At 40.9% G+C, this 13,016-nt stretch overlaps 1 protein-coding gene across 3 annotated transcripts in view; it reads right to left on the bottom strand.

Moving 5' to 3' along the window:
- The window catches only part of kalrna (kalirin RhoGEF kinase a), a 255,676-nt gene extending 250,242 nt beyond the window's left edge, over positions 1-5,434 (bottom strand). For all 3 annotated transcript variants that reach the window (XM_047369632.1, XM_047369633.1, XM_047369634.1), the window contains exon 1: positions 5,186-5,434. In XM_047369632.1, the coding sequence (XP_047225588.1) occupies positions 5,186-5,252 (67 nt within the window). In that variant the 5' untranslated portion in view covers positions 5,253-5,434. The remainder of the gene's footprint in view (positions 1-5,185) is intronic.
- Between the last annotated feature and the right edge of the window lie 7,582 nt (positions 5,435-13,016).

Raw genomic sequence — 13,016 nt, 5'->3', positions numbered from 1 at the left:
GTAGTCAGCAGGAATCTGACATGTTTAGCAATGCAGCTACAGTACCACTTACTGGAAAAGTACTCTGGATCTCCCAGCATGCTTGTGTTAGGAGTAACTGTGCATCAGCTGCTTCTAACAAACACCTCAATGACCCTGCTATTTTCTGCTGTTTTGTTCGCAGAATAAGAATTCATAGTTTTTCTGGGAGCACAACATGAGCAGCCCCTGACAGACAGCTGGCGTCTTTACTCTGACAAATACTCTCTGATTGCTTGTGTTGAGGTATCCATGCATGTATGTCACTTCCTGTTTCCGCCTGATTATTTGGGACACTATTTATACCCAGCTGATTAGCATGACACTAAGAGCTTCCTGTGAATTCCTGTGTTTTCAGATTGCAGTTATTCTGTTTTCCCGCTATTTGGAATCTGTTACTTGTTCAGTAGTTTCGCTGAATGCTTACATGACTTTCCGTAGATAGAAAGCTTGTGTTTTTTCCATTTCTTACTGTATTACTGGAACACTGGAGATGCTGTTAATGACATTAATATGAATTTTGTGAATAAAGCTTTGCTTTTCTGCCAAACGTCAATGCAGTGGGCATAGAGTGTTAGAACTGGACCTGAGGGTTATGGAAGAGGTCAGCTGGATCTCGTAAAACAGATTTTTATGACTTATCACACACACACACACACTGTGTGATTTTAAAAATACAGGACTTCGGTCTTTCACACTGTCTGGGATATACGCTGATTTAGAATCAGAATCAACTTGCCAAGTAACAAACTAAAGTTAGACTAATACATTTCTGTTTACAGTTGAGGTGAGTGAGAAAAGTGAACAGGGTGGTGTTTCTGTGAATGGGAGCTTCGTTACTACAGACACAGACTGCATGTCTTTGATGCAGACCAGTAGGTCTGGGCACCCTCTACCTGAATAGTGCTATGCTGTGCAAAATTGCCTGCACTATGTCTAGCTGATTTATGATGAGTGAGACGCATGGAGCTCTGTTATAATACTTTACTGATTGAGGTTCAGAAGCATTCACTTCCTATGGCTGGATACTGTCTGACTAGACAGACTTAATGAAGTGACTTATTTCCAAATGAGAGTTTGTATGAACAACAACTCAGAGGTAACTAATATTTAGTAAATATTTCTAATATTCAACTTTAGTTTGCTACTTTAAAAAAATATAAGATACATGAAATTAAAAGAGAGTTCAGACATTTGTCAGACCTCAGGGGATTGAGATTTTTTTGAGTCTAAAAATGGGGGTGCAAAACACAAGCTAGTTCCCCTACTATTAATAATGGGGAAACAGTAACACCATTGTCCATTATGGATGCATATGATCTTTTCTATAGCAGCTTATTTTTGCAGGGAGCTTATCTCCAGTGGTTAATAAAAGGGGTGCACACTCTGGACAGGTCGCCAGTCCATCACAGGGTTACAAAGAGACACACAACTATGCACACACACTCAGACCTAAGGGCACTTTACAGTGGGAGGAAGCCCCCCCACACACACACAGCAGTAAGCTACGAGTGATAATGCACTCATTATTGGAGTCGGACTCTAAAGAAAGGAGGGGAGTTACAGCAGCATGATTTTGTTCTGAGGGTTTCTGATACTGCATTGATGTTTGTTGTGTGTTGTCTTTCATCTGGAAAGAGCTAAATCAGCAGTCGTGTTACTTTCATTCTGAACAGACAACAGATTTAAGCTCAGTGGTAGAGAAAACCTTTGACAACAACTACTTAAAAGGACCACATACTTTTTATGTGTACTATACAAAATTGCAGACCTTCAAATCTTGATCAGTATTAAGGGCTACCTGTGCAAAAGCTGGTTGGTGTCCTACTGACAGAAAATAGTTTCAGGTGTCAAACTCAGATCAGCCTCAAAGTCTCTCCATCTACATTCATTATGTTGAGCAAGTGAAGAGGTTTGGTGGAATTTAGATGTTTTCCAGTTTTCAATTGTCATGTTCTAATAAAACATTTCAAAATATTGTAAGGCAAACTGTCTGGGTTTCTTTGGGATGGATGAAACATTTGAGTTATTTATTTGGATATGAAATATGCAGTCGGAACTCTTCTATACTTCGCCACCAACACTCACCTGTCTGCCCAACCTCATAACGCTCCACCACCATCTACCATCTCCCTCTGGAAACACATGGTCATTACCAACCTACACCGCTCACCACAGTCTGACAGCCTCAGCCCCTGTGGAGATACCCACCCTCCCCCTGAACCCCCACCATCTCCACAAACAGTAAGAATCAGTTGCTCCTCTTCATCATCATCAGTTATTAGTGTCTCTGCTTCCTTATTAACACTTACCTCTCTCCCTCAGCGCCTTCCTGGATTCCATCCCTGAACCCCGATGAAACCTTCGCTTACCTGTCTGTGTTAATAAAGCATTTGAACAGTCGTCACCTCTCCGTAGTTGCCGTTTGCACCAGGGTCTTACTGAAGGCCACAATGACATCCATGCACCAGTATCGGGTAAAATGAGCTGGCTGAAGCAACAGCTTCTTTTTCCTTCTGTGACTCATAAATCCGTTCAGATCCTCAGAGCAACCAGGAACATTCTGACATTCACATCAATCTGGCCAAAGTGGAGTAGTTTATAACTTGCAGCACCCACCTGGGCAACGTGCATAGAATACAGACTATGATTTCAGGGATGTGAAAATGTAGACAGAATTGTGAAATTTAACAAACAAAATGGAATAAACTACAAAACTAGGAATCTCATCGAGTGTTCTCATAATGGTGAGTAGGGAAAGATATATTGTAATTTCTTAAGTATTTTGGCTGCTGCAGGCTCCTGTATCTGTTCTTAACTGGCAAGGCGGAGTTTGGCTCGACTATTCTCTCAATACAGACAGAAAAAAAAAAAGGGTTAGCCATGGTGAGAAGAGGCTTGGTGAAAGATTGACATCCTCCACAAACTGACAAAACTCAAAGCTTAGCTCAAAGTTTCAGACAGAACCATACCACAGCAATTTTTATGAATCCGAGTTCTGCGTCATGGTTCTCATGCAGGCTGTTCAAATGCCTTTAGTGCTTTAACCAGAGGAAACACTGCAGTGTGCCATCCTCAGCTGAAAAACACATTTCTCAGATCAGGCCGTTGCAGGACGATCATCTGATGGTTCTGTTGTTTGCACCTTTGAACTGTGTGGCTATTCTGTCATTGCTTTGTATTATATCACGAAGTCCCACTTGTTCCACAATCCTGTATCACCCTCAACAGTTTATGGTGACTACAGGATTGCGACTACCCATTGGGTATTTTTAGCACAATGACTGATGAAATTACTTCCGAATACTAAATTTAATAAAGATATCTTTAAGTTTGTGCTTTGAATTATTTTTGGCATGATTTCCAGACTTATTTTTGGACCTTGATTTTTTAAGTCCAAGTTTTAGACCAAACAGTCATGTTTGGGTAAATGACTATATAAATAGGAGTAAATCCCTGCTATAAAAAGAATTATCACATACCATGCCTAAATGAGCTCCACGTGTAGCTTCAGCTTTGAAATCTGGTCTGTTGCTCACTGGGCTTTAGCTGACTGAAGGCCCACATTAATCCGGCAGCAGACAGTAACTGGTCTGTCTGGGGTCTGTCTGAAGCTGTTTGATTGAAAGACAGCCAACTGTCACAGCAAGACTGACCCTCACAGATGGAAGCAGATCCATGTTTAAAACTTTACACATATCACCCTAATTGATGGCCTGGCTGATTTATGGGCATATCTCTCATATATCAAAGAATTGAAGCTTTGATTGCACACATTTAGAAAACTAACTGCAAATGATTTTGCAAAGTACCATAAATTCTTTAGTACACAAACATCTGGCTCACTGATTTTACTTCTGAGCACATCTGAATTTCTCATCCCAGTTGCCCAGGTTTTGACATGTGAGTCAACTAACAGACTTCCATGTCTGTTGGTTGACCAACTGTCAGCCACCAATGAAGAAAGGAACCATATATATATATATATATATATATAAAAAAGGAGAAGGCTCACATGAAGTGTGGCTGCTCCGTGTTCTCTGCCACACAGACAGCACACTCTGCTCCAGATGAGCTTTTTATTTAGATTCAGGGTGTGTCATCCTTCATCATGGCTGGTTACTAATCAACTCAAAACATTTCCAGAGTTTCTGTATTAAACCAGTGAAAACATTAATTTTAGTGGGATCAGCTGATCACCTGAGCTTACACACATCATCTTCCAACACCACCGCTGACCCTGATTCAGTAACAGGATAATTATACAACACTAAAATAAGGTTAGTGTTTTCCCATCATCACTAATTATTTATTAGTAGATTTAAAAGAGGAAAAATTGAAACACGAGGAAAAGAGTGAATAGATGTTCTATTAGAATCACACATGACAAAGAACAGCTTTTATGGAACCAGATGGAACAGAGAGAACTCTGAGAATCTGCTTTATAACTGACTGGATCAATTAAAAGGTTTCTCTGCTAAATGACTTATCTGAGTCAGCGGCTGCGGAGCCACCAGACATCATCTGCTGGCAGGTTCTTCTGCAGGACCACCCCCCAGGTCCTGCAGAAGAAGCTGCCAGCAGATGATGCCATTCGTTTTTTTCCTTTACTGCACCTCGGGACACAACTTATCAGAATCATAACGAGAGGATTTCTCCCACAGTTCCCACCATCACCCAGCCTCCATCTCCTTCCTGCAACAATCTGATTTCAGATCGGTTAAATCAGGCATCGTGTGTTTTTGTAGGAAGGATAAGACACACACACACACCCTCTTTCCCTCTCAAACACACACACAGGACTGAAGCTGCATGCTGGACAGTATTTCCTGACGTTTTCAGCTGCTTCTCTGATGTCACTCCTCCATGATCCCAGCTCCTCCTGCAGAGACCATTAGCAGCATCAGCGCTCACCAGCACAGAAACAAACACACACCGCCCAGGTTTCTGTGGGTGTAAACGCTCTGAAACTGGATTCAGTGTTATTGTGTGGTCAGCACAGCCGCCTCCCTCCCCGATCCCCTCCACCGGTGCCCGGAGCGGCTTTCCGCTCCTTTCTGCATCTCTCTGCTGCTCTCCGGGTTCAGCCGCTCCTACAAGAGCCTCTGGCTAATAGCACCCCGGTTGTGATGCGTTTATGGGGCAGATCTGCAGCCCTTCCCCTTACCTGTTTTGTAGAAGGCATCAGTGTCGGGGTCGCTGGGCGCCTCCTCGGCCGCTTCTGCGGGGTTCATGCCGGAATCCGGTTCGATACAATCCACCAATAAAGAAACAGAGAAAGCGAATCCCTGGCCGCTGTGCTCTTCACATGTCCTCCGTGTGCACCTCTCCCTCCATCAGCTCCTCTGGGCTTCTTTATTTCCGTCGCCCTGTCGGTTTGCTTGCTGTTTCAGGGCTGGCTTCGTTCCTTTCTATTGTTCCCGGCCCAACCTCCCTCTGCTGTCCGCCAGGGTCTGTGTGCCTCCCCTCCCTCCTCCTGTACCTCACCTCCCCTCCCCTCCTGCTCACTCTCTTCTGGGTCTCCCTCTTCAATCCATTGATCTTATTTGCATCATCTGTGCTCTTTATTAAAGGCTGAAATCTCTGACTAACACTCGCTAAAGAATCTATTCATTAATATTATATATAATATTAAAAACAATGAACCATCTACTGTATGGTGCCGGCTTATTTTGACTGATGTGTCTTCTTTTAACAAGAATTAAAACACCAGTTCTCCCGGTCGGATGATTCAACTAGAATACAGAATTCTGGCAATAAATAATCATACCCATTAGAATAAGATTATATCCTATTTTTATTTATTATTTTTTTAAGTCTATGAAGTCAAGGTTCGATTTATTTCACCGGGATTTTGTGCGATATATCAACTGAAAGTAGTGCAAAAAGTGTGAAATCCGTGGAACTTGATACACCGTTTTTGAAATCTTTTTTGAAAAGACAAAGCAAAGCAACTAAGAAAAAAGGCTAATGAGAAAGTATTCCAAGTATTGAAAATCTCTCAGAATTATGTTCCACAACTGGATAAACATCAAATCCACCAAGACAGCCAAGCAGACCTGTGGCAACTCTGGAGGAGCTGCAGACACGTTCTCCCACCAGTTAGTCTGGACTTAATGAAAGTGTGGCCTGAGGAATATCCCCACATAGCAAAATTGGTCTGGCCCAGTTCTGACCCACACAACCGCAAAGAATGACGGCACTTTGGTGGCCCAGATCTGATTTGCCAGAGGCGGCCAACATGGGCCAGCTGTGGGCACTGCTGGCCCATGAACAGTTTCTACACTGGCACCAGATGTTACCCTGATACCCACCTTAATAAAGCCATGTACTAATCTATATTAAAGTCATGATCTATAGTAAAAATCCCACAACAGTGATACAGTTACACAAATATTTATTTTGAATTTAAATTGCAAAAATACATTTGCTGCTATTGACAATATGCAAGAACCTCAAACAGTACAGGTCCTTCTCAAAATATTAGCATATTGTGATAAAGTTCATTATTTTCCATAATGTCATGATGAAAATTTAACATTTATATATTTTAGATTCATTGCACACTAACTGAAATATTTCAGGTCTTTTATTGTCTTAATACGGATGATTTTGGCATACAGCTCATGAAAACCCCAAATTCCTATCTCACAAAATTAGCATATTTCATCCGACCAATAAAAGAAAAGTGTTTTTAATACAAAAAACGTCAACCTTCAAATAATCATGTACAGTTATGCACTCAATACTTGGTCGGGAATCCTTTTGCAGAAATGACTGCTTCAATGCGGCGTGGCATGGAGGCAATCAGCCTGTGGCACTGCTGAGGTCTTATGGAGGCCCAGGATGCTTCGATAGCGGCCTTTAGCTCATCCAGAGTGTTGGGTCTTGAGTCTCTCAACGTTCTCTTCACAATATCCCACAGATTCTCTATGGGGTTCAGGTCAGGAGAGTTGGCAGGCCAATTGAGCACAGTGATACCATGGTCAGTAAACCATTTACCAGTGGTTTTGGCACTGTGAATAGGTGCCAGGTCGTGCTGAAAAATGAAATCTTCATCTCCATAAAGCTTTTCAGCAGATGGAAGCATGAAGTGCTCCAAAATCTCCTGATAGCTAGCTGCATTGACCCTGCCCTTGATAAAACACAGTGGATCAACACCAGCAGCTGACACGGCACCCCAGACCATCACTGACTGTGGGTACTTGACACTGGACTTCTGGCATTTTGGCATTTCCTTCTCCCCAGTCTTCCTCCAGACTCTGGCACCTTGATTTCCGAATGACATGCAGAATTTGCTTTCATCCGAAAAAAGTACTTTGGACCACTGAGCAACAGTCCAGTGCTGCTTCTCTGTAGCCCAGGTCTGGGGAATGTGGCACCTGTAGCCCATTTCCTGCACACGCCTGTGCACGGTGGCTCTGGATGTTTCTACTCCAGACTCAGTCCACTGCTTCCGCAGGTCCCCCAAGGTCTGGAATCGGCCCTTCTCCACAATCTTCCTCAGGGTCCGGTCACCTCTTCTCGTTGTGCAGCGTTTTCTGCCACACTTTTTCCTTCCCACAGACTTCCCACTGAGGTGCCTTGATACAGCACTCTGGGAACAGCCTATTCGTTCAGAAATTTCTTTCTGTGTCTTACCCTCTTGCTTGAGGTGTCAATAGTGGTCTTCTGGACAGCAGTCAGGTCGGCAGTCTTACCCGTGATTGGGGTTTTGAGTGATGAACCAGGCTGGGAGTTTTAAAGGCCTCAGGAATCTTTTGCAGGTGTTTAGAGTTAACTCGTTGATTCAGATGATTAGATTCATAGCTCGTTTAGAGACCCTTTTAAAGATATGCTAATTTTGTGAGATTGGAATTTTGGGTTTTCATGAGCTGTATGCCAAAATCATCCATATTAAGACAATAAAAGACCTGAAATATTTCAGTTAGTGTGCAATGAATCTAAAATATATGAATGTTAAATTTTCATCATTACATTATGGAAAATAATTAACTTTATCACAATATGCTAATATTTTGAGAAGGACCTGTATGAGCTGAACAGTAGCAACATCCATTCAAACTGCATCATCATCAGTTAACATTTTTCCTTTTCATTCGTTCAATTCTCCCGCCAAACGGATTGGGTGCATTTTGAAGCTATATTTTTATTTTTGTTTCTCTTTCTTGGTCCATGGCATCAGAGGTCAGGCGATTACGTCACACAGCCGCTAAAACACACACAAACAAAAAAATTCTGAAGTGAACATCAGTATCTGCAGTATAAATCCAGACAAGATAATACATAATCAAAGTGAGCCTGTGTTGAAGTCTCAAGACAAACTTACCAATCACAACTAATTTTATTTGCAAGTTCTGGAAGCCAATCTTCCCATTTATGCCTTGCATGTTGATATTCTAGGCCAGAGCATGTGTTAAGGTTTCAGCTATTACTCTCTTTACACACTCCTTGTCTTTAAGAGCAAGTATGTTTCTCTGTGAATTGATATTTCTTTCTTAGTTCATTAGCCTGTATAACATAAGCCTTTCAAATGATCAGCAGACATCTGAACCTGTCTGGTAGTCAGATCACTCATGAATTTGTATGAAGAGTGGTTTGTGGTGTCCTTATTGGATGATGTGGCTCAGAGAAAATGTGCTTTCTCTGGTGTAGGCTGGGGGACTCGCGGCCTCTCTGGTGCAGGGATGTTCTCTTTCCTGACACCTGCTTGCAAAACCCCGCAATATAAGTAAAAGTAATTTAAAAAGACTATACAGTAAAATGATTAAATATTTATTTATACCATTATTTAATTATTTAATATTTATTTAAAAAATGATTTTTAATATTTTAAAAAATATATATATATATATTTTGTTTTTACATAAAACATGTTTGTGAAAGTTCTAAATATGTCATTATTTTAAACGTTCTGAAGGTTACTTTTTGTTTTCCTCTTAGACTCAACCATTGCCTGGATAGGTGTCCTTTCTGCTCTATTAACGTAATGTACCTTGTATGCGCAAAGCTAATCTTTAAGAGTGAGCTAACGTCGGCTGGCGTTACCACGTACTTCTGACTGTCGGCTCACTTGACCTCAGTGGTACCGGGGGGCGGTAGGTTTCCGTCCGTCTGTCCGTCTGTGAGTGGGCAGCAAAGCCTCGGTGACCCGTCCCCCCACTGGAATTCTAATTTCCCCTCGGGGATCAATAAAGTATCTTTGAATTGAATTGAAAAAGGCACAAAATGGCGCTGTTTTCAGCTCTGTCAGCGTTGTAATTTTTCAAATTGAGCAAAATTCCGCAAAGTTACAGTAATACTACTCCGGTCATAGCACTGGGGCTATGGCGGTACAAAGCAACATATGCTTTATGTATATAAACTAAATAATGTTTTGTTATTCATAGTCTGATGTCTTTGAAAATGTTTAGACTAACCGGTTACACATTAGCAATGGGATAGCTGCACCAGTGACATCAGGTTTTGTACAGTTTTCCATACATAGACTATTTTATTTTTTTACATACCGTTTATTAAGACCATCTCAAGTTTTTCGAGGTGAACAATGTCAATTACAGAAGATGTCTGTCCCCCTGCTTCAAGTGCAAGTAGGGAGCTAGCTTTTGCTAGCTAATAAGCCAGAGTCATTTCTGTGCAAAAACACGGTTAGCTAAACGGAAAACATATCACTTCTGCTTAATAGTGTCCTACAGCTTGACTCCAGGGGGGGCACGCATCCTCAAAATAATGTCCGCTTTTCCGTTCATATGTATTTTAAAATTACAAAAAATGTCTTATTGAAAAATGTTCTCTATAGATTAAATAAATAAAACCGTTAACTCACCTTAACTTTTCTATCTCTCCACGGCAACATTGTTGTTTCTTTTCCCGCTCTTTGCTCTTCTCCTTCTTCTACTGGAGTTTGATGGCGGTTGGCAAAAATCTAAAAGTGTTCATTACCGCTACCACTGGTATGGAGTGTGGTTCTTAATGGATTAATATCATGTCTTATATAATCAAATACTATTAAATAATTTTGTTCTTTTTAGAAATTGTATAATAATTTTTATATGTTTGCTCCCTAGGTTCTTTTGCAATGTGACTATAATGCTAAACCTCTCTTTAATTCTTTCTTCATAAATCTTCTTTCTAGCTCATATTTCAGACACTCTAAAATAATATATTAAATAATTTAATCTATCCCACAGTGATCACATTTTCCTGTAGTATGTTTATGTACTTTATAAAAGTATATAGTTAAGTCCTGTACGTCCTAATCTTAATCTTATTCTTTCCTCATTTCTGCTCCTTCTTCCAGTTCTTATTTCTCCTACTGCCTTTTTGATTCTATAAAACCATCTTCCTTTTTTTCCTCCATCCCACCATTCTTTCTTCAATTTTTGATTGATGTTGTTCTTTGCCTCTGATTTACTTAAATGTACTGTATAATGTATATGATTTTATGTTGCCTTCTAAGCCATCCTATCAGCCATCTCATTTTCTAACTCCAATATGTGCTACAACCTATAAAAATACTATTGTTAAACCCATCATTTGTAGACTGAATAAAGTATATTGTATTTCTAATAAAATGTCTGGCCTGCTGTCTGAATAGTTATGTTTTAAACTTAATACCAAGCTTTAATCTAAACAAATTAATGTTTTTAAAGGTCTAATGTTGCTACCCACTGTACTGCTAAAAGAATTGCTACCATTTCTCCTGTGTATACTGATAAACCATTTGTGATTTTTTTTCCTACTTTTATTTGAAATTACCATACTATGAATGCTATTCCTATTTTATCATTTGTTTTTGATGCATGAAGGTATTGATAATAACACAATCTTGTACAGTATTTGAATCTAATATGTATGTCCTTTTCTTTTTTTCCATTAACGACATACAGGGGTTGGACAATGAAACTGAAATACCTGGTTTTAGACCACAATAATTTATTAGTATGGTGTAGGGCCTCCTTTTGCGGCCAATACAGCGTCAACTCGTCTTGGGAATGACATATACAAGTCCTGCACAGTGGTCAGAGGGATTGTAAGCCATTCTTCTTGCAGGATACTGGCCAGGTCACTACACAATACTGGTGGAGGAAAATGTTTCCCAACTCGCTCCTCCAAAACACCCCAAAGTTGCTCAATAATATTTAGATCTGGTGACTGTGCAGGCCATGGGAGATGTTCAACTTCACTTTCATGTTCATCAAACCAATCTTTTACCAGTCTTGTTGTGTGTATTGGTGCACCGCCTTCAGGATACAATGTTTGAACCATTGGATGCACATGGTCCTCAAGAATGGTTTGGTAGTCCTTGGCAGTGACGTGCCCATCTAGCACAAGTATTGGGCCAAGGGAATGCCATGATATGGCAGCCCAAACCATCACTGATCCACCCCCATGCTTCACTCTGGGTATGAAACAGTCTGGGTTATACGCTTCTTTGGGGCTTCTCCTTACCGTAACTCTTCCAGATGTGAGGAAAACAGTAAAAGTGGACTCAGAGAACAATGCATGTTTCACATCGTCCACAGCCCAAGATTTGTGCTCCTTGCACCACTGAAACCGACGTTTGGCATTGGCATGAGTGACCAAAGGTTTGGCTATGGCAGCCCGGCCGTGTATATTGACCCTGTGGAGCTCCCGACAGACAGTTCTGGTGGAAACAGGACATTTGAGGCGCACATTTAATTCTGCCGTGATTTGGGCAGCCATGGTTTTATGTTTTTTGGATACAATCCGGGTTAGCACCCGAAAATCCCTTTCAGACAGCTTCCTCTTGCGTCATCAGTTAATCCTGTTGGATGTGGTTCGTCCTTCTTGGTGGTATGCTGACATTACCCTGGATACCGTGGCTCTTGATACATCACAAAGACTTGCTGTCTTGGTCACAGATGCGCCAGCAAGACGTGCACCAACAATTTGTCCTCTTTTGAATTCTGGAATGTCACCCATAATGTGTGCAATTCAATATTTTGAGCAAAACTGTGCTCTTACCCTGCTAATTGAACCTTCAAACTCTGCTCTTACTGGTGCAATGTGCAATCAATGAAGACTGGCTACCAGGCTGATCCAATTTAGCCATGAAACCTCCCACACTAAAATGACAGGTGTTTCAGTTTCATTGTCCAACCCCTGTATCTACCTTTACTTCTGGTAAAATCTACCATTAAAAAGGTAGAAAATAGGTAACAAATAATTATTTGAACTATGCCATGGGCAACATAAGGTCAACCACAATTGGCCTGTACATATCCGGGTCACACAAATGAAACCATTATCGGGCCACGTGGTGTGCCATGGTATACTCGGGGCTGTCGTTTCCAGACCTGGCCCATTTCCGGTTGAAATACCAGTTGTCATGCCAGCACTCAACCAGCAGTGCCGGATTGAAGCCAGATCTGGCCCAGACCTGTCTGCTATGTGGGTCGCTGTTAAAAGAAAGTGATAGGGGGATCAGATCACTACAGTTGATTCATTATTGCCCTAAATGTAGCAGTTTACCTATCAATATCAATATTGTCTGCATGACTTCCAAAAATCAAGGAGACCGTAAAAGTTACAGTTAAACAGTGAGGAACCAGATGCTAAAAGACCCAAAAAGCAGTAGTACAAATTTTAAGGTAAAGTGCACAGTCAGGCCAGCTGTAGGCAGCATTCCATGCTGTTCCTGGAGGTGAGCAGGAACAGAGAGTTTCTAGTATATACAGGTCCTTCTCAAAATATTAGCATATTGTGATAAAGTTCATTATTTTCCATAATGTCATGATGAAAATTTAACATTCATATATTTTAGATTCATTGCACACTAACTGAAATATTTCAGGTCTTTTATTGTCTTAATACGGATGATTTTGGCATACAGCTCATGAAAACCCAAAATTCCTATCTCACAAAATTAGCATATCATTAAAAGGGTCTCTAAACGAGCTATGAACCTAATCATCTGAATCAACGAGTTAACTCTAAACACCTGCAAAAGATTCCTGGGGCCTTTAAAACTCCCA

The sequence above is a fragment of the Girardinichthys multiradiatus genome, chromosome 7 (genome assembly GCF_021462225.1).
Source record: "Girardinichthys multiradiatus isolate DD_20200921_A chromosome 7, DD_fGirMul_XY1, whole genome shotgun sequence".
NCBI lineage: Eukaryota > Metazoa > Chordata > Actinopteri > Cyprinodontiformes > Goodeidae > Girardinichthys > Girardinichthys multiradiatus.
Note: the sequence above shows the minus strand (reverse complement) of the source record. Positions and strands in the feature narration are given on the sequence as shown.